At 27.3% G+C, this 20,415-nt stretch overlaps 1 protein-coding gene across 3 annotated transcripts in view; it reads right to left on the bottom strand.

Annotated features, from left to right (window-relative positions):
* Positions 1 to 4,661: 4,661 nt before the first annotated feature.
* The window catches only part of LOC136078366 (matrilin-2-like), a 101,355-nt gene continuing 85,601 nt past the window's right edge, over positions 4,662 to 20,415 (bottom strand). For all 3 annotated transcript variants that reach the window (XM_065794089.1, XM_065794088.1, XM_065794090.1), the window contains 4 exons: positions 17,980 to 18,093; positions 10,893 to 11,015; positions 5,643 to 5,742; positions 4,662 to 5,069 (listed from right to left, as the gene is read on the bottom strand). In XM_065794089.1, the coding sequence (XP_065650161.1) occupies positions 4,778 to 5,069; positions 5,643 to 5,742; positions 10,893 to 11,015; positions 17,980 to 18,093 (629 nt within the window). In that variant the 3' untranslated portion in view covers positions 4,662 to 4,777. The remainder of the gene's footprint in view (positions 5,070 to 5,642; positions 5,743 to 10,892; positions 11,016 to 17,979; positions 18,094 to 20,415) is intronic.

Raw genomic sequence — 20,415 nt, 5'->3', positions numbered from 1 at the left:
AAAACTATAGATATTAGTCCAAAAATCGCGAGAACAAAATATAACATTGAAAACACTGATACATACATTGACAATATATGTATAAAAATCCTAAAACGAATTTTACGAAACTCAAATCATTTGCTACACATAAAGACAAAAATTAAATCTAAAATAGCAACAAGACATAATATTAACTTGTGCTTCAAGTTAAATTAAATTCTTATTTTAAAGTACTTCAAGTTCTTATTTTTTTCAGATTATTCACCTCCCCAAGGCCCGAGGGGGACCACTACAGTCGAGGAGGCTACTCATTTTTTTGTGTTTTTTTTTTATTTTTTAGTTGTTATTCGTGGTGCAACCCTCTCTCAACTCTTTAACTCCGAAACACGAACCTTGAATTCAGTAGTTTCTAAATTTATAGACAACTGAATTTAAATAAAGAAACATATATCAAAAAAATTATTTATTTCGTCAATTCGTTTTATTATTTGACCATTTGGATTAAATCACCTCGCCTTCTCGTGTTTTCTAATGATCGTGATTTTAGTTTTAAATTTCTTTCATCATGACCATAACTAACTAAACGTGATATTTTGATCGATCTATTTTGAACTTTCTCGAGCCTATCAATTTCTCCTTTCCAATGGCAGTTTCAAATAACTGCTTCATACTAAAGATGGGGACAAATTAATAATACTTTCTGATTATACTATCATCTATATATTTAAATGCATGTTCAATTAGAAACATTTATTCGTCATTTATAAACATTTTACAACGTTCTTGTTTTAAAATTTTCATCAATTAAATTTAAATAAATAAATTAATAATGACAGAAGCAAGTAAAAGACAGAAGTCTTGTCACCAAGCCCCTATAGTAAGATAGTAAGCGTAAAATATTTTTTTCAAGTTTCTCATTATATAAATTTAAAAATGCTCGTTATAAAACAAGTTAATACATAGTTACAACAAGAATACGATAAATTACAAAAGTTAAATAAATACACACAGTAAGAAATATTACAAGATTTTTTTTTTTTTTTTACCTAAAAATGTTTGCGTATGTTAATTCAAGTAAATATTGTTAAACTTTATTTTTTAAATAATTTATTGTAGTTATACTTTTCATATTTTCATTATGTTCCTCAGACGAAGTCCTCTATATGAAATTGAGTAATCAGATGTTTTAAGATTGATTTAATTAAATTTATGGATCGAGCACCTCGTTAAGTGTTTATGATTAATTTTTAGAAATCGGTTATTGAAGGATTTTGGAAGTATGTCATTTTGATATTTAAATATGAACAACAAGTTTTGGAACACGTTTAACTCATACACATTAAGAGTTTTAATTTTCCGGAGTAACGGCTTGAAGTGGGCGTGTTGAGAAATTTTATTTGCGAATTGCGTAATATGATTTTTCCAATTAAGATGTTCATCGAATATTATTTCTAAGATTATAAGTAATGAAACTCTGCTTATTATATTGTTATTTATTATTATCTGAGGAAGTTACAGAGGCAAGTCATTGGAATTAGATTAGTGATGAAATAAAATGTACTTAGTTTTACTGATATTAAAAGAGATATGTATGTTTGAAAAGAGATATGTATGTTTAATTTAAACCAGTCATTAAGGTTTTTCAGCTCACAATTTACTGTAAAGAAAATTGTTTTTATATTGGAATGTGTAAAAAGAAGATAAGAGTATCAGCAAAAAGAACAAAATTGAGCATGTTTGAAGAAAGGTAGATATCATTTACGTAATCAGAAATAGTAAGAGTCCAAGACTAGAGCCTTGAGGAACTCCGCAGCTTTTTGTTTCTAACTTTGTACACGATGAATCATAAGTTACTCCTTGTTTCCTATTTTTGAGGTAACATTTTCAGCCATTTTAAGTTGCTAATTATTACTCCATATGTTTTTAATTTATACAAGAGAATTTTATGATCAATTGTCAAAAGCTTTTGACAAGTCAATGAAAAAGCAGAGAGTATAACTTTTTTTAGCAAACCCATCCAGAATTTGACTGGTTAAATCAGTTACTGCACGATGTGTTGAATACCCTTTTCGGAAACCGAACTGTTTGCTGTATAAGATATTATGTTTTTCAAGATAACTATACAGTCTGTTATACATAATACGCTCAAGCAACTTTGAAAAGCAAGAAAGGATAGGTATGGGTCTGTAGTTAGATGGTATAGAATTGTCGCCATTTTTGTATACAGGGACTACTCTTGCTATTTTTAGTTGGCAAGGAAAAATACCAGTTGTTATTAAAAGGTTGAAGATAAACAAGAGGTAATTTAATAACATCAAAAACAGCTTTTAGAACATTAAAATTAATATCATCAAACCCGGCACTTTTATTTATTTTAAGTACACTAAAGGATGCTTGACGTTCATTTAGTGACAGTTCCGACTCATCCATTACAAAGAGAGTTTTTTTAAATAGGATTGGAATGGAATTTTATTTCCAGGAGTTGTATCTGCTGCTAATTTTTTTCCTATATTTATAAAAAATTTGTTGAAGTTTTCATCAATTTCTTTCTTATCAAATATATACTTGTTTAAGTTTAGTTTTTATCAATTCTTCCGGTTTATTTATTTGCTTTACTAATTGCAGAGTATATATGATAGCTCCAATCAATTTCATTCAAGATAAACATAATGAGATCTATTTGGAGTTTTATTTCCTCAAGTATAACTTCATCATTTGTATTTAGGGTTATTTTTTTTCGAAATGCTTTACATTACATTTTGGCGTGTTAAATTTTATTTCCCAGTCATCTTACATTCTTTTAAAGTATTAGGATCGTTTTATAAACTAATGTTATCCAATTCCGATTAAATAACAGCCAAAAGTTTAGTATCGTCAGCAAATAGTTTGCTTTCATTTTTGATTCTAATTAATAAACCATTTATAAATACCACGAAGAGTAGTGGTATTTATAAATGAGCCTTGAGAGACTTCACTATCTATTTTTTCTCACTCTGACACAAATTCTCCAACTCTTTGAAATCTTTTACTTAGAAAACTTTTACACCACCATAAAAAATTGTTTCTAATTCCGAGCCAATCGAGCCAAAATTCCGAGCCAATCGAGCTTTATTAATAACCTTAACAAAAAACAGTATTTAATGCTTTTACAAAATCTAATGACAACTCATTTACATTGTATCCGTCTGCAAGTGTCTGTGTCATGCTTGAATCAATTGATAAAATCAATTGATTCAAGCATGCCAGTAGTGAAATTTTTATTTATTTACGAAGCCATTTTGTTGTATTATTATCAAATTGTGCACTACTAAATAATTCATTATCTCATCACGTATAATACGCTCCATTAATTTACATACAACTAAATATAGTGATATTGAATGATAATTAAATGGTTCTAGTTTACTTTGCTTTTTTAACAGGGCTATAATGTTTGCTTTTTTCCAAAGGTCTGGAGCAACACTTGATTCGTAAGACTTATTAAATAATATTGATAAAGGCTTGCAGAGTGATTTAGAAGGCGTGCAGAGTGATTTACATTTTGAGAACTTTAGGATAAAATTTGTCTACTCCGACAGTTTTTAGTACAAAAAATTTGTCGATGTGAGCTTTTAATAATTGCTTCTGTGAAGCTTGGATTCGGGCATTAAAAGTTAAACTTATCGCAAAATTTTGTAATGTTTGTAGAATTAACTCATAAAAATTTTTATTTTTTGTTACTCAGCGCGTTTTGCAGATAGGCTCTTCATGTTATAATTAAAATTCGATACTATTATCAAAAGTTATTTGTTCACAACAGTGAATTAACTATGCTTTTTTTGGTATTAGTAGTGAGTAGTTTTTTATTATATATTCTATATTATTATTTTATCTTTTTATACATATTCTATATTAGTTCATTTGTTTATTAAGGTACATTTTGTGATCGATTAGTTAGCTGTATTTAAGGAAGACGGCAGTGTGGCTGTGTCCTTTAGCAACAATTGGTACCTTGATATAGTTAAAAATAATTTTTAGCGATTGGTTCATTTCGTGTTTTAAAACAATGGTATCTTTACAACAAACTTCTTTTGACTTTAATATTTCATTTTTTTAATAAAAATTGTGGCTCAATATTAAAAATAAGGTGATAAAATATAATATTTTACTTACTGCTTCTGAAGTATGTTTTTATGTAAATAAACGAAATCGACCAAAATTTTTCCAATATTTGAAGACCTACCAAGGCCGAACAAACATTAATTATTCTTTATCTTCAAAACTGCTTACCACTTACAGAAAAAAGTTTAAAATAAATTCAAAATGACAACAACTTCCTTTATTTTTTCAAAACATATTAGGAAGATCTGTAAACCACAAATAAAAAATGTCACCACTAAATTAGTTAGTACTCAATTGAATGTTATCATTATTATATTACTCTTTTACATCAATATTAATTTACTACTTTATTACGATACTACTAAACGATAATTGTTAAGCTAAACTTTTATAGTAAGGGCATCTGTTGTATATTTCCATAGCATGCGTGTCTGCTTCGTTTCCTATAGCAAAAAATACCGATGCATTTAGCTAACTAAAGTAAAAAACTCATACTAAACAAATTATTTATGGATCAATACTTTTTAAAAATTTTACTGTATATTGTTCTGTAAAAGAGACAAAGTCATGGGCATAAATTAAACTTTAAGATGCGACATATTTTCTTTATTATTGAGCTTATACATTTTTTCTGTTAAAATTTGAAAAACTGAAGTAGTTCTAATGACAAACAATTCAATTTTTAATAAGAATCTTATTCAGAGTACATAGGCGGACGTTCATTGCTGGAAATAACAGTTAATGAGTTTGAAAACTGTGTAGATTCGTATGAAGGCGGTGGGTGTAGGTCTACTATATCATACGGAGGAGGGCAATTACTAGTGTTAGCCATGTTAATTACTCCCAAATCTTCATTTAAATAATCATGGCGATTCAGAGCAGGCTGTTCAATATCTGAATTCTGTGTCTCAAAAATATGTGGAACAACCATATCAGTACTGGGACCTTGCATATCACTTGACGCTTGTGCAGAAGTTCTCTCTAATCTACGCAAAAGAAAAAGACACAAGAAAATTTTTTTTTTATTATAAAGTTATTTTAGTCATTTAAAAATTTTTTTTTTATAATAACTCACTAAAACTTTAATATAACAACTCACTAAAACTTTTTTATAAAAACTCACTAAAACTTTTATATAAAAACTCACTTAAAACTTTTTTATAAAAACTCACTAAAACTTTTATATAAAAACTCACTTAAAACTTTTATATAATAACTCACTAAAACTTTTATATAATAACTCACTAAAACTTTTATATAATAACTCAATAAAACCTTTATATATTAACTCACTAAAACTTTTATATAATAACTTAGTAAAACTTTTATATAACAACTAACTAAAATTTTTTTATAAAAACTCACTAAAACTTTTATATAAAAACTCACTTAAAACTTTTATATAATAACTCACTAAAACTTTTATACAATAACTCACTAAAACTTTTATTAGTAAATACCATCAAAATTGAAAATGTTATTGTAATTAATAATTTTAGTTCTAAATATATGTAAATGCATTGTTAAAAAATTGAAAAATGAAAATAATAATGCTTTACTTTCTTTTGCGTTGGTAATTTATTATATAACAAATCATAACAATGGTGCCACAAATAATAACGCCAATAGATTTAAGTCCTCCAATTGTTTGAGATGAACCTTGAAAAAATTAAATGAATAATAACAACAAATCTTATATTTCTCAGTTTTATATTTAATAATGTTAAAAACTTTTTATGATTTAAAAATCATTTAAATTTTCTTTCTTTCTTGTAAATAGAATGAAGCAAAATCAACAGTTGAATTCATGGATTTTAAAACTGATAGCTTCAAATCATTTCATAAGTAAAACCTGAAAATTTGTGACCATAATTTAATTCAGTTCATAAGTTATAGCAGTTTGAAGTTTCATAAAATATTGCAGTTTCATGCAGTACTAAGTGTTTATTGATATGAAAGGAGGTACTTAGTTTTTATGAGAAAATGTAACACTTTTTTGTATTCATGTAATAAAAAATTGATTTTTTAACTGGCCTGCAACACAGAACATCTTAGAGGTATTAATAACACAATAATTTGTTTATTTGAGTGCCAATCCTCCGGTTATTCTAAAGTAAGATTTAAATGTTTTAGATTTTTTAAGAAGAACATAATCTTAAGGAAGAACATCAAATTTAGTTCACAAAATGATAAACTATTACTTTGTGCGCAAAAGTTTTGTTGTGATGTAAATGTATAGGGAGATCTTGTGGCATAAAACAAGGTAAACATCTCGGGAAGATGGTTACAGAAAAAGTTCGTCAATATTTTACTTTCTACAGTTTAAAACTTTAAAGTATGATGACAATATAATATTACTACTTTCCAAACAGCTGAACCATATGAAATCTAAAGATAAGTTTAAAAAAAAAAAATAAACTTGCAAACATTTAAATTTATCTCATTTGACTTTTTTAGTTTCCATCCTGTGCATCTATTTAAAGTTTTAAGGATATCATAATAATCTTGGATTATTAAGATTAATAAAATTGAAATGAGACAACTTAGTTCAACACAAACCAAGTAATACATTCACAGTGTCAACGTTTCTACAACAAACACCCACTTGAATACTTTTAATAATGCTATGTTGAATGATGGCTATATCTATGACTTTATTTATAACAATGGCCTAACATAAAGTTGACCAAAGCAAACATACACAATACATTTTTTCAATTAGCAGCAAAATAAAATAAAATAACAATATAAAGCCAGCTACAACATTTTGCTAAAACAACAATAACAAATGCGAATAACATTGAGGTAACCTAAATGAGCTGCATTGGTAGTGTCTCAATGGAGCATAAATTTCAAAGGACTTAACATTGTGGACAGCAATAGATTTGAAAACTTTCAAAAATGTGCAAACATAGATTGTACAAAGTCATTAATGAAAACTTACTACAACTCAACCGCAAGTGCAAACTTTACCATTAACTCAAATAAAGGCGATAAAACCATAACTGTCAAAAACAACGGGATTCAGCTAACGAGAGCACTTACATTGGCTTTATGCGTACTATATATTTGTGCTATAGCTTTGATATATAGCCTTGAAAAGAAGTCTTCATATTTTATTTTTTCATATTTTAGCTTTTATTGAATTTAATTAATAACCGCTAAAATATGTAAGTATGTATATATAAAAGTAAGTTTTAAATTTCATGCAATAATCTAGCAGCGTTCAAAAATTATGACCTTATGAAATTTGTAACCCCCTCTAGTTCTGGGAGCTTCAAACTTTATATAGTCATAATTTTTGAACGCTAAGAAATTATTGTATGAAATTGTGCATAGTTTCAGTAAATAAGCAAAATATCAAGCTCGACACCTAGCTTGATATTTTGCTAGGTGCCTAGATCAAACTTGGCAGCTAAAGCATGTCTTAATACATTTACAATACGTTTTTAAACTTTGTCAAGAGTAAGGACATCGTTAGAAAAACAACTTTTACTACAGTAATCTATACAAGGACAAATAGAAGTTTTATAGAGGTAGAGAATGGAATCAGGAGTAAGAAATGGTGAGCAAAATAATGAGAGTCAAATTGCCAGTGAATTTTAATCCAAACATGGCTCAATTTTTTATTGCTAATGCTTATCAATTAACTTACCACCTTAGCAGAGGCTAATTCTGCAATGTTTGAGGTTATCATAAGAGGTCAATGCTAAAAAGTAATTTGCAATATTGTAAAGTAGAAGGCTCATTAAAAGTGTTGTTATTCATCAATATAGAAATAGCATTGTGGTTTTGTGATAATTATTAACAGTAAACAACTTACTTTTGAGTGGATTAAAATTCACAAGCTACTTCAAACACCGAGTTGCTACAGAAAAGTTGTTACAGAAAATAGATCATACTTAAGATCAGCAACCTGTTCTAAGCAATCAAAAAGTTATGATTTTTTGTCAAGACTGGAGTATATAGTTTTTGGTAGAAGAGAAAAATTAAAGGACAAAGGATGAAATCTTGTGACGATAAGTGTAAGTGGAGTAACTTCAGGGTATTTTAGGTATAATATTGTCAAACTAGTCATCATAAATATTAAATAAAAAAAGTTTTCCTTAATCTCTACCTGTATACCTGTATACATAAATGACCAATTAAATTGTTAAAAAATTCTGAATAAAGTAAAAAAAAAAAATGTTAAAAGTTAAACTTTATACTCTAACAATATAAAGTTGGTTGTGCTCTTATAATGTCACTTTATCATTTTTAAGAAAAAATTTCTTTGTTATATTTATGTTTAATAGTTTTTAACTTTCCAAGTTTTGATAAGTATTGAACTTGAAATTAACTTCAAGTTGAAGTCATTGAAATTAGATATTTAATCTATCATAAGCAGAAGTAAATTTTTTTTTCCAACTTGGTTTGATGTAAGATATAAAGATATTTTGATGACATTTTTTTCATATTTCATGAATTGATTGAAAATTTGTTAAAGGTTTTTAGTTTTATGAATAGTATGCATCATTCAATCGAATTTGTTTTTTAACATTCTCAGTCCCCCGTTAATTTTATGGACCTAATCTTTCATAAAACTAACGTCAGTGATATGATAAGAACTATTTTCAGAAAACCTACAGATATGATGTGTTTTTTGCACTACGAATCAAATCATGCTTCACACCTAAAATCTAACATTATTTTTAATCAAGCCCTGAGATATTACAAACTTATATCTGACAACATTATCCTGAAAAAAGAGCTGAAGACCTTAGCACAATCAGCAATAGTGTTTATGACTTTTATGGGTATCCCATAGAAGTCATAAACACTTCTATTTTAAAAGCTTTTGGCTGTACTCAACACCAACTTTTATATGAGAAAAGAAAAGAAGCAAAGGAGAAAATTCTAACTGCTATTATACCTTATAGTAATAAAGGAAGAAAAATAAGGAACGTAATAAGTAAGCACTGGCACTTGGTAAGAAATGACAATGATCTGAAAACATTATGGCCATCAGTACCAACTGTTATTTTTACCAACACAAAATCGATAAAAGACATTCTTATTTAGACAGCACATTAAAACTAGTCATAGGCAATTTTTCACACTCATTGTTTAATTGTATTTATAAATATATTTCCAATATTAAATCCCGTTGACATACGGTTATTATGTAAAATTGTATTTTTTAAGATTTTAAGAACTTGGTATTGAACAAGTCAAGATGATTTACATCATAAACTCAAGAGACGATAGATGGCATGTAAATAGAGAGACGATAGATGGCATGTAAAAAGAGAGACAAAAGATAGCATGTAAATAGAGAGACGATAGATGGCATGTAAATATATACTTTTTAATTTATATTTTCTATTTATTAATAGCAATTCTTTAATAATAAACTCATTTTGTAACAAGTTTTTTAATTTTTGAGAATTTTTTTATATTGTAATAGTTTATTGTAAATCCCACATTGGCTATTTTGATCATCAAAATTGTAAAAGATAAAAAAGACCTCAAATTCCCTCTCAGAGCTTTGATGATTATTTTGAAATTACTACTTATTTAATAGAGTTTTGAAAATATTATAGAAGCAATTGGATTTCTTTTTATCTTGTATCAACTTCTTCTATACCATTTGTTTTAAAGTACATGTGAGATTTAAGATCTATAAAATATGTGGTGCTTTCCACTAGTATCTAATGTAGGATTTACTATACAAAAGCAAAAAACATTGCAAAAAACAAAACAGTAGCATAATTCTTTGGGAAACAATTGAAAGTTGTAATGAAGGAATCCTAATGCAAATTAAAAGCACAAAAAAGAACACCATATATGTGCAACATGGTACTGTTAATATTTCTTACAGCTCTTGATATAATTAGACTCTCTGAGAAACACCAGAGTCAAAACTATAAGTCAAGAGACAAAGGTTCAGCATTTACCATCCATGAAAACCATTTTTTTTTAATGTTTTCAAATTAATTTGAAATCTTACGAGTCATTATGACACTTTTGTATATTTTTATTTTTATGATTGAGTATTTTTATACACTTTTATATTTGTTTGGTTGCTTTTTTGTAATATTATTATAAAGAGGTTAAAAAAGCTGGATGGCGCAATAAACTAAAAAATGTTTAAAAAAAAAAAAAAAAAATTACATTAGTTTGTTCATAGGAAATGAAGCTGCTAAAATTGTATTTTTTAATTAGAAGTATTTATGATTTTCTATTAACCTGTGTATATGAAGCACAAATAAACGATTTTTACACAAATAAACGATTAGTGACCCAACTAAATGCCAACCTTTAAAACACACACAATAATATAGTGATCCCAATAAGTAACAAACTATAACTTAACTTAACGTTAATCACAAAGCTACAATGAAAAACATAATGTCAACACTTTAATGTTAACAAAAGCATTAACTCTAGACGTTACATTAGCCAATAAAATAACGTTTTTAATTATAAAGATTTTTAAATTACTAAAAAAAATATGAATTAGTATTAATAAAAACAATTACATGCAACAAAAATATTAACCAACATTTAACTACAGGCATTATATTTGGATATTATTTGAAAATATCTTAATAGTGGTTTTTGAATATATTAAGTATAGTTTTTTATTATTAATTATACAAAAGTATTTTTCTAGTTTTTATAACCGCTGACCCTTCTTTCCTAAATTAAAGAATAGTGCAGAGGGGAACAAATGGCATAGGAGTAAAACTTTTAGTTGTTTTTGAGCCCGTGTCGAATCAATGAATATTAAACAATATAAAATAATTACAATTTAAGTATACTCTTACCTGTATCACTTTTTAAACAAACCAGTTCATTAGGTTGCAAATCCATTCCAGGTGGGCATGAACACATTATACTATCTTTTATTTTGTAACAATTGTGAGAGCAACCTTTTTTAATACATGGGTCTAAAATAATAAATAAACAAAACAACACACACACACATATATATATGCGTGTGTATTGTTTTTATATATATACACACACATAGACACACACATATATAAGTATATATAATATATATATATATTATATATATATATATATATATATATATATATATATATATATATATATATATATATAAAGGTATTTTAATGGCAATTTTAACATTTTACTTATATTGTTCAGCATTTTCCCAAATAAATTACTAATTTTCCCAAATAAATAAATATGTTTGCCAAATAGTTAATGAAGTCAATGAAAAATAAGCCAAAATTCCACCCAAACTTACATTTTAATCCATGAATATATGCATTAGATCTCTTGATTAAATGTTTTTGGACATTAATGACATAGCAATAACTTCAAGAATTCCCTTCACTGAATGCAATAAATCATATGAAATGCCTGATCCATTATTTCTAGTATTACTTGATTCTGAGAAAAACTCAATATCTGCAGATGATTTGCCTACTTGAATTTATATACTTTATATATTAAAACAGATTCCAGACATGCCAGACTGAATCCAAGAAGTTATATAAGAAGCACAATTGTCAGCTGGAAGACAAAAGATTTCAACCCAAGGACCATCACAAAGAAAATCATGGAAAGAGTCCCAGTCAACTTTAAGGTCGTTGTAAGAGGTACAATGATAAGGGGATTTTGATGACGAAGAAGAATGAGATTCAGAAGCACTTGAGGATAAATGTGGAGAAACTGAGCGCTGACTAGGATCAGAAAGAAGACATAATTTGAGTAGAGATGATAAATGATTAGGATTGTCTGGAAAGTGAGTTGGAAAGTTGACTATTTGTGTTAGAGATTGAGAAAAACAAAAACACCTCCAGATTCACTGACACTAGAACCAAGCCATTTAATGTGATGAGCATGAAAATGACAAAAAGCAACAATATTGGTTGAAGGATAAAGAGAAAAGGCTTAGTCAATTTGATCAGAAATAACATCAAAAAGATTGCAGTCTTGAGATCAAGGAAAGAGTTATGGAATAAAAAGAAAGGTGATAGAGTGAAATAGTACTAAACAAAAGCACATAAAAGACTTGCCTGTGGAATCAAACCTAGTTTTCAAACAAATGGGTGAATTCTTATAAATGTAAATGCCCAGGTCAAGCATAAAACTATTGGAGTCGTTTTGAATTAAAAGAAGATCAAAAGATAAGACAGTTGAACTCAAATTAGTCTCACAAATAGTATGTAGGTCTGCTGAAATTTCCAAGAGATAAGACTCAACAGAAGAAAACTTACTTTAAAGAACACGAATATTAGTGAATGATAGATGTATAGAACTTATGAAGATGATGATAACGATGGTTTTTTGTGTTTTATATTTACTGATTCTTTAATCACTTTCTAAGTCAGTTAAAGAACTTGACTCAAAGCAAAATAGTGCTCAGTACATTATTTAATAGTACAACCAATTACTTCATTACTAGTAATAAATCCTTAGCCGTTAAAAAGTGCTCCGAATATGGCCTACACAATGCACACTCAAAGTACGAATAGGGATACCATCAACGAGCATAATGGCTTTGTTAGTACTCTGATATTTTACAGCTGTTGATGGAATCAACTTTTCTGAGAGCTACTACAGAGTTCCGGACACCTGATTACCATGCGGCCTCAGAACCATAAAACTGATTTATAGAGCTTCTATCTCATAAGGAGACACAAGCAAAGCCTGTGCAATGGGTCAAGAAAATCCAGCATTCAACATGCTAAACTGGAAGCAATGTATTATAAATACATTTACAACATCCTGATAGAAGAAGATAAATTAATTATAAATCACGTTGTTATATTTTGTATACAGTGGTGTAGTAAAGGCGGTATGCGGCTAGTGTCAAAACAATTAAAAAGGCAACTTTTTTTAATTTTAATAACAAATTATTTTTTTATATAAAAAAAATCTTTTCCTTTCTCCTTTTTTTTGGCACCCTCAAAATAAATTGCACCCAGGGAGAAAGACTTGTCAGGCTTCCCTATACTAGGCTACTAGCTGTATTTGCAATAAGGTTTGACTTGTAATACTTTATTTAAATTAATTAAATATATAGAGATATTCTAAAATCAGAAAATAAAATTACACTATCAAAATAGATTCAGAAATCAAAATAGATCAGAAAATAAGAAATCAAAATAGATCAAAAATCAAAATAGATCAGAAATCAAAATAGATCAGAAAATATCAAAATAGATCAGAAATCAAAATAGATCAGAAATCAAAATAGATCAGAAAATATCAAAATAGATCAGAAAATAATTTACACTATCAAAAGGATAATTCCATGTGAAATGATCCAGAAATTTTTAAAAATTTCACTCATTATCTCAGATTTTGCTGATTTTTATAGAGAGTACTTAGTAAAAAAGGAATTCTTTAAAAATTTTAGCCTCGGGCTCCAAATAGATCTTGAAATATGATTATCTTACTTTTAAGAGATGTTGCCCAAGCCCCTCTTGTCCCCTTAGAACTACAATGTTTATTTAGAGGTTTCAAGTTACATAACTTTAAAAATATTTGATCTTTTTACTTAAAAATTTGTACCTGGCTATTTTTAAGGGTGGCAAATCCAATAAAATGATCTGAAATGTAAAAAACTATTTTTAAGTACCTGTATTTATCAATTTAAATAAATTTAGGCAACTTTTTATATACCTGATTTTGATGCTCAAGAAACCTATGTGACCTTGATGATATCAAAAAAATATATATTACACATCGTTTTATATTCATTGATCTTTCAAAAAATATAAAGATTTTGATCAGCAAGTATATGAATTTTCAAATATAGATAACGGGGCACAGTTCCCACTTTTTTGTAGCGGAAATATAATATATATATATAGCAGTGTACAGCAATTGATTTTTTACTACCTTGCTGATTTGCTAGAGCTCTAAAACTTTTGGCATTTCTGTTGTGCCGATGAATGTTAAGGTTGTTTTCAGGGCCCAAAACACTAGGGGGGAAGGAGGCTGGGTCATGAGCCCACTTTTTTTGTAGCAAAATCTTGTAATTTTTTCACTACTTTCCAGACAAGAGCTCTGAAGCTTTTAGCCTTTGTGTATTGCTGATGAACGTGCGTTAAAATTGTTTCCAGGGTAAATGACCAGAGGGTTATAAGGCTGAGGTACTGGGGGTCATGCCCCACTTTTTTCAAAGATAATTTTTTTTTGGTTGCATTTCTAATAAAGTAAAGATAACTTTAAAAATATTGTCAAAAAATTATTTTTGTTTATATTTGTCCCATCAGGTTTTTGATTATTCTGTATTCAATGATCTTTCTTAAAATGTTTTAAGAAAGTACATTTGTTTATAAGATTTTTGATTTGCAAGTATATGGATTAAAAACATGATTATTAAAATAATGATTGTAATAGAATTTAACATTGTATAATTTAAAGCATTTTGAATTTAAAAGAAAACAGACAGAACAACATTGATCTGTTAGAAAACAACAATTAAAAATACAAATTGATGTTATCAAAGGCAATTAACAAGTTAGGTTGTTATGGAAACTGCGTTGGGTTGCTTTGGACCACAGATCTTTTAGCCTTTGGTAATATCATAGTTTCAAAAGATATTCTGCTGACCTTACATTTGTCTTGTTGACTTGTTGCAACCTTGAAACTTTTTCAGATTTTTCAGACTTGTTGCATCCTCGACTTGAAACTTTTTCAGGGACATATGTTTTGCTTTTGGGTTTATTATTTTCAAATTTCTAAGGTATAAAAACCATTCATTTACTAGTGCAATAACTATTGTATGCACCCAAATGTATATATACCAACTATGACACTTAAGGTTAGCTTTGTAAATTGAGCAGATCATATCAACCTTATTAATTCCACCCATATACTTGTTTGTATGTTTTAAACAATATAGGGTTGATGAACATATATATACTTTTTATACTTTTGGTTGTATTGTTTAACAGTTTGAACCGTTTCAATTTCAACATATGATGATACTAGTGTGGTACCAGTGATGATGAAGTGACAGCTTAATTGTCATGCTATTGTACCAAAATTAAATTAGAATAAGTGCCAGTACAATAATCATAACTTCAACAGCCATATTTGACAAAACAGAGCTAATTCGATTGTAGCTCATATATGTTTCCCAATACAATCTAAAGGATGGCATCTTGACAAGCCCCATCCTTAAATAGACACTGATGAATTTTTCAATCTCTTTTGGTCTAACATTAATACTTGAACCAGTAGATTGAGTGCTGCATAAATTGCTTTGCTCTATAACTGCTTTTAGAGGCTCATCTATGACAAACATTTTGAAATACTAGTAAGGAATAGTCCTGCCATCTGGGGTGGGTTGTGGTGATAGCCTCCGAAATTTTGTATCAGTGACATGTAAGTCAATTTTTTTCCAAAGTCATTTAACTGGGTTGCTCTTACTTACTATATTAGACAAAATTTGGTCATTATTATCATGAATAATATTCTCTTCTTCACAATTGACATTGTGTTGCTGGTCACGTCCTGCATCACAAAAATCAACATAATCTTTAGTCTCAAAATCTGAATCTGATTCATTTTCAAGTCTTCAAAGTCATCTGCTATACAGATCTGCTACACAGGATTCTAAAGTGTTACTAAACAAAAATGACCAGCTTAAAGAAAATCGTTTTGCTTCATGCCATAAGATAATAAGCATGACATTGGTTTTGTGTATGAAGTTCAGACACTAATAGTTGATTATTTAAAAGAAAAACATCTTTTCAAAGATTTTTTTATTTTTCAGATGGTTGTGCTGCGCAGTATAAAAACTACGAAAGCCTTTACAATATCTCCATAAAGGTGATTTTGACATTGATGCAGATTGGACAATTTGCTACAAGTCATAATAATTGAATTTGTTTAATTCTGGTTCTGTGTATATATTACACATTTTTATATATATAATATATATAATATATATATATATATATATAAATATATATATATATATATATATATATATATATATACATATATATATATATACATATATTTATATATATACATATATATATATATATATATACATATATATATATATATATATACATACATATACATATATATGTATACATATATATATATATATATGCATATACATATATATATATATATATATATATATATATATATATATATATATATATATATATATATATATATATATATATATATATGTATATATATATATATATATATATATATATATATTTATATATATATATATATATATATATATATATATATATATATATATATATATATATATATATATATATATATAAATTTATATATATATAAAAAAATTATTTTGAGAAAATAAGTGGGGCATTGTCCTGGCCCATGCACATTTATTGGCACAACAAAAATGGCAAAATCTTCAGAGCCCAGGTAGCCTGGAGGGTAGGGAAAAATCAATTAAAATATTCCGCTACAAAAAAGTGGGGATCATGCCTCGTTATCCATATATGGAAATCCATTATCTTGAAGATCAAAATCTTTACATTTTTTGAAAGATCAATGAATATAAAATGATGTGTTATATATATTTTTTATATAATCAAGCCACATGGATTTCTTGAGCATTAAAAACAGATATATAAAAAGTTGACTAAATTTATTTAAATTAATAAACACAGGTACTTTCATTTCATTAGATTTGTCACCGACAAAAATAGCCAGTTACAAATTTTTAAGTAAAAATATCAAATATCTTTTAAGTTATATAACTTAAAACCTCAAAATAAACGTTGCAATTTTGAGGGGACAAAAGGGGCTGGCCAGTATCTGCTAAAATTAAAACGGTCATATTTTAGGATCTATTTGTAGCCACAGGCAAAAAATTTTAAAGTATTCTTATTTTACTAAGCATTCTTAACTGTATAAAAAACAGAAAAATCTATATGTATGGTAACATGACATCAATCATTTGACATAGAATACCCAAAAGTCTCTGTTAAAGACTAATTAAACTGATCAGTTTCAGTTTCAAGCGGATGCTAATCACTTAGAATCAATCTGCCAAAGTCTCTACAACGAAGTTTATGACTAACAGTTTAACTGAGCTAAGTTTATGTTTTATTTAGATTTATTATTTTACAGCTCTATATTTTAAATTTGCTTTTTTTCACAGCTCACATTGATACAAATAGTTTTGATTCATGAGAAACTGTAAAGGTTAATTACGATAATAATGATACATGAGTAAAGTTTAAAAAGTTACTCATTTTTATTTTAAAAAACAGTTTTGATGCTTATATTATTTGAAATAAACGTATGAAATTATATGATTTGAAATGAACAGATGAAATTATATGATTTGAAATAAACAAATGAAACTACATAATTTAAAGTAAACAAATAAAAATATTTTAATTATGATTTGACTTTAATGCAGTTTTTTTTATGCAAAAATTTCCACAAGCTTCTTAAATGAGATACTGCAATAACAACATAGCTGGAACTCATACGGTTAATCAGCGGGTTGGATCTTATGTTTACCAGATGGAAACTGCAGGATCCCTGAGAGTTTTCTATATGGGTCAAAGTAGCAAACCTATATAGGTCCTGTATGGTTTTTGTAAAAGTGATATAGTTGAGATCCATATGGGATACTGGTGGGCAAACTCATATGGGCCCCAGAAAAAAACTGTGGCCACAATCTGACAGGATCCCCCAGGACTTCCCATATGGACACCAGTTGACAACCTAAATGGACCCAAACAGTATCCATATCTCAATGTTGGCTGGGTAAGCATCACCATTTCCCATAAAATCTGAAAAATGTTGTTTTTTTGATGATGACTTAACTATAAAACTCTTTATCTGCTCCTCTTATGTTATATGTGAAAGCACATAAAATTTTCACAACTCAAAATAAAGAACTATTACCTTTATCACATGTTTTGCCATTTGAATTTAATTTCCCATTGTAGCATGAGCATACTGCTTTACCAAAAACAACACGACATTGTTGACTACAACCACCATTAAATGCACAGGGATCTAAAACAAATAGTATACGAAATCTTAAATATATAGTAAAGTAAAACAGTTTAGAATTAAACAAAGTATGAAAAAATTAGGTTTTTATGTTCTGAGTGTAGAATAAAATAAGGATTTAATGAGAAAGTTTATTTTTTTCTCGCTCTAAATGAATGTTGAATAAACTGCTAACATATTCTAGTAATCTTGCAGAGAATCTATTTTAAATAAGATGATAAAAAAATTTAACTAATAGCAAATGATTGTAATTGTTAAATTTAAGAGCGTGTTATAATTTTTTATTTTATAAAAAATGGTCACAAAGTTCTCAAAAGTAAAAATTTATATGGTTAAAAATAAAACGCGTACTTGTATAATGTCAAAAAAAAAGAGACAAATAAAATATGATAAACAATAGCTTTATAAAAAGGGAATTTATTACTGAATCATTTCTTTACTGACAGATAAATTTTTTGGATAAATTTAAAAATATATTTTTTTATAAACTTTAAAATATCATTTGTATAAACATTAAAATATTATTTGTATAAACTTCAAACTGATTATTATCAAATATAAAATATTCCTTAAAAAAACATGCAAAGCAAAACCCAACTACATTATTATTTACAAAATTATTATTTTTTAATTAAGATATGACCGCAGCAGACTGAAGAAAAAGGTTTTATTATCAGGCTTGATATTAAGTTGATATCATTAGTATTTTTTGGAAAAAATCATTCAAATCATAAAAACTACAAATATATTTCAAATATTTTAAAATACTTTAAGATTAAAAAATATACCCTTTTGCTAATTTTATTTTTAAATTTTAAAAAAATATTAAGACATTTTTAAATTATTAAGACAAATTATTAAGATAGTGTCATGATATATAAAAGTGAATTTGTTAGTAATCAGGTGGATAAAAAAAATTTGTACCAGATAATTATGCAATAAATGTTTGATATTTGTGATCTATAATAAACATTTTTAATTAATAATAAACTATAATATAATAAATATAATAAATAACTTTTGCTTTTCATTTGCATTTTATTTGTACTCTCATAGCAAGTTAACTCTTACTCTGAGTAAGCCATTAGCCTTATAAGTAAAGTAAAGCCATTAGACTTTTATATTCTTTTTCAAATATTCTAAGAGGATTTTCGGGGCTCATAAGTATGTTTTACATAATAGTAATGTATAACGCAAAACAAAATAAACCCTTGTAAACAATATGTATCCAGTATAATAACTTTATATTCTTGTGTGTTATACCATATCTACAATATACTAAAACTAAACAACCTTGTTAAAAAAACTAAATGACCTTTTTAAAAAATCTAAATGACCTTTTTAAAAACACTAAATGACCTTTTTAAAAAAACTAAATGACCTTTTTAAAAAAACTAAATGACCTTTTTAAAAAAACTAAATGACCTTTTTAAAAAAACTAAATGACCTTTTTAAAAAAACTAAATAACCTTTTTAAAAAAACTAAATGACCTTTTTAAAAAAACTAAACGACCTTATTAAAGAAACGAATGATTTGATCTGAATATTCAGTAAATTAATAAAATAATTTGCTTGGTATATTATTTATAAAACTCACTTACCCAAATTGTCCACATGGCAGCATTGGTTGAAAAATATGGCATACATTCAAAGGATTTGAAAGTATAGTAATATTTATTTTATTTTATTGAATTGTAATCTCAACAATGCCCTAGCAAGGTTGTGGCAAGTAAGACTTAAGCCCTAAAAGCAAGTCTCAGGGAGGTGATTTTTCACTGACAGCAGCATAATTTATGACCTTGAAATTATTAGCTCTTTATTTTTATAGTTAACTATATTTTTAAATAGTTCAAATTTAGCAGACACTTTTCATCAATTTTTGCCTTCCATTAACCATCAATCAAAAAAAAATTGTAAAACACTCTAAGTATTCAATCAAGTCATTCTATGTACAATTTTACAGGGCTTTGGAGCTTCTTCAAGGATGGAGCTGAGCTATCTGTAGCTGGTATTTTTACAAGGAGCTGAGCGGGAGCTGGAGCTGAAATATTTCTAGGAGCTGGCTCCGGAGCTATCTCCTCTCTTTGATAGTTTGGAAGACCAAAGTATGAGTATTTCTTTTTAAAGGGATTCCTGAGTATTATGAAGTTATTTTTTATATGAAAATTATAAGTTAAACTGTAATTAATAGTTATTTAAAGTTTATGATTTCTAAATAAAACATTTTATACTTTAGTATGTATAGTTTGAATGTTAGGTATTTAATGCTTACCTTAAGGCACTTAGAAAATTAATATTTTATAAATTTTACTTGAGCTGATGTGT

The sequence above is a fragment of the Hydra vulgaris genome, chromosome 03 (genome assembly GCF_038396675.1).
Source record: "Hydra vulgaris chromosome 03, alternate assembly HydraT2T_AEP".
NCBI lineage: Eukaryota > Metazoa > Cnidaria > Hydrozoa > Anthoathecata > Hydridae > Hydra > Hydra vulgaris.
Note: the sequence above shows the minus strand (reverse complement) of the source record. Positions and strands in the feature narration are given on the sequence as shown.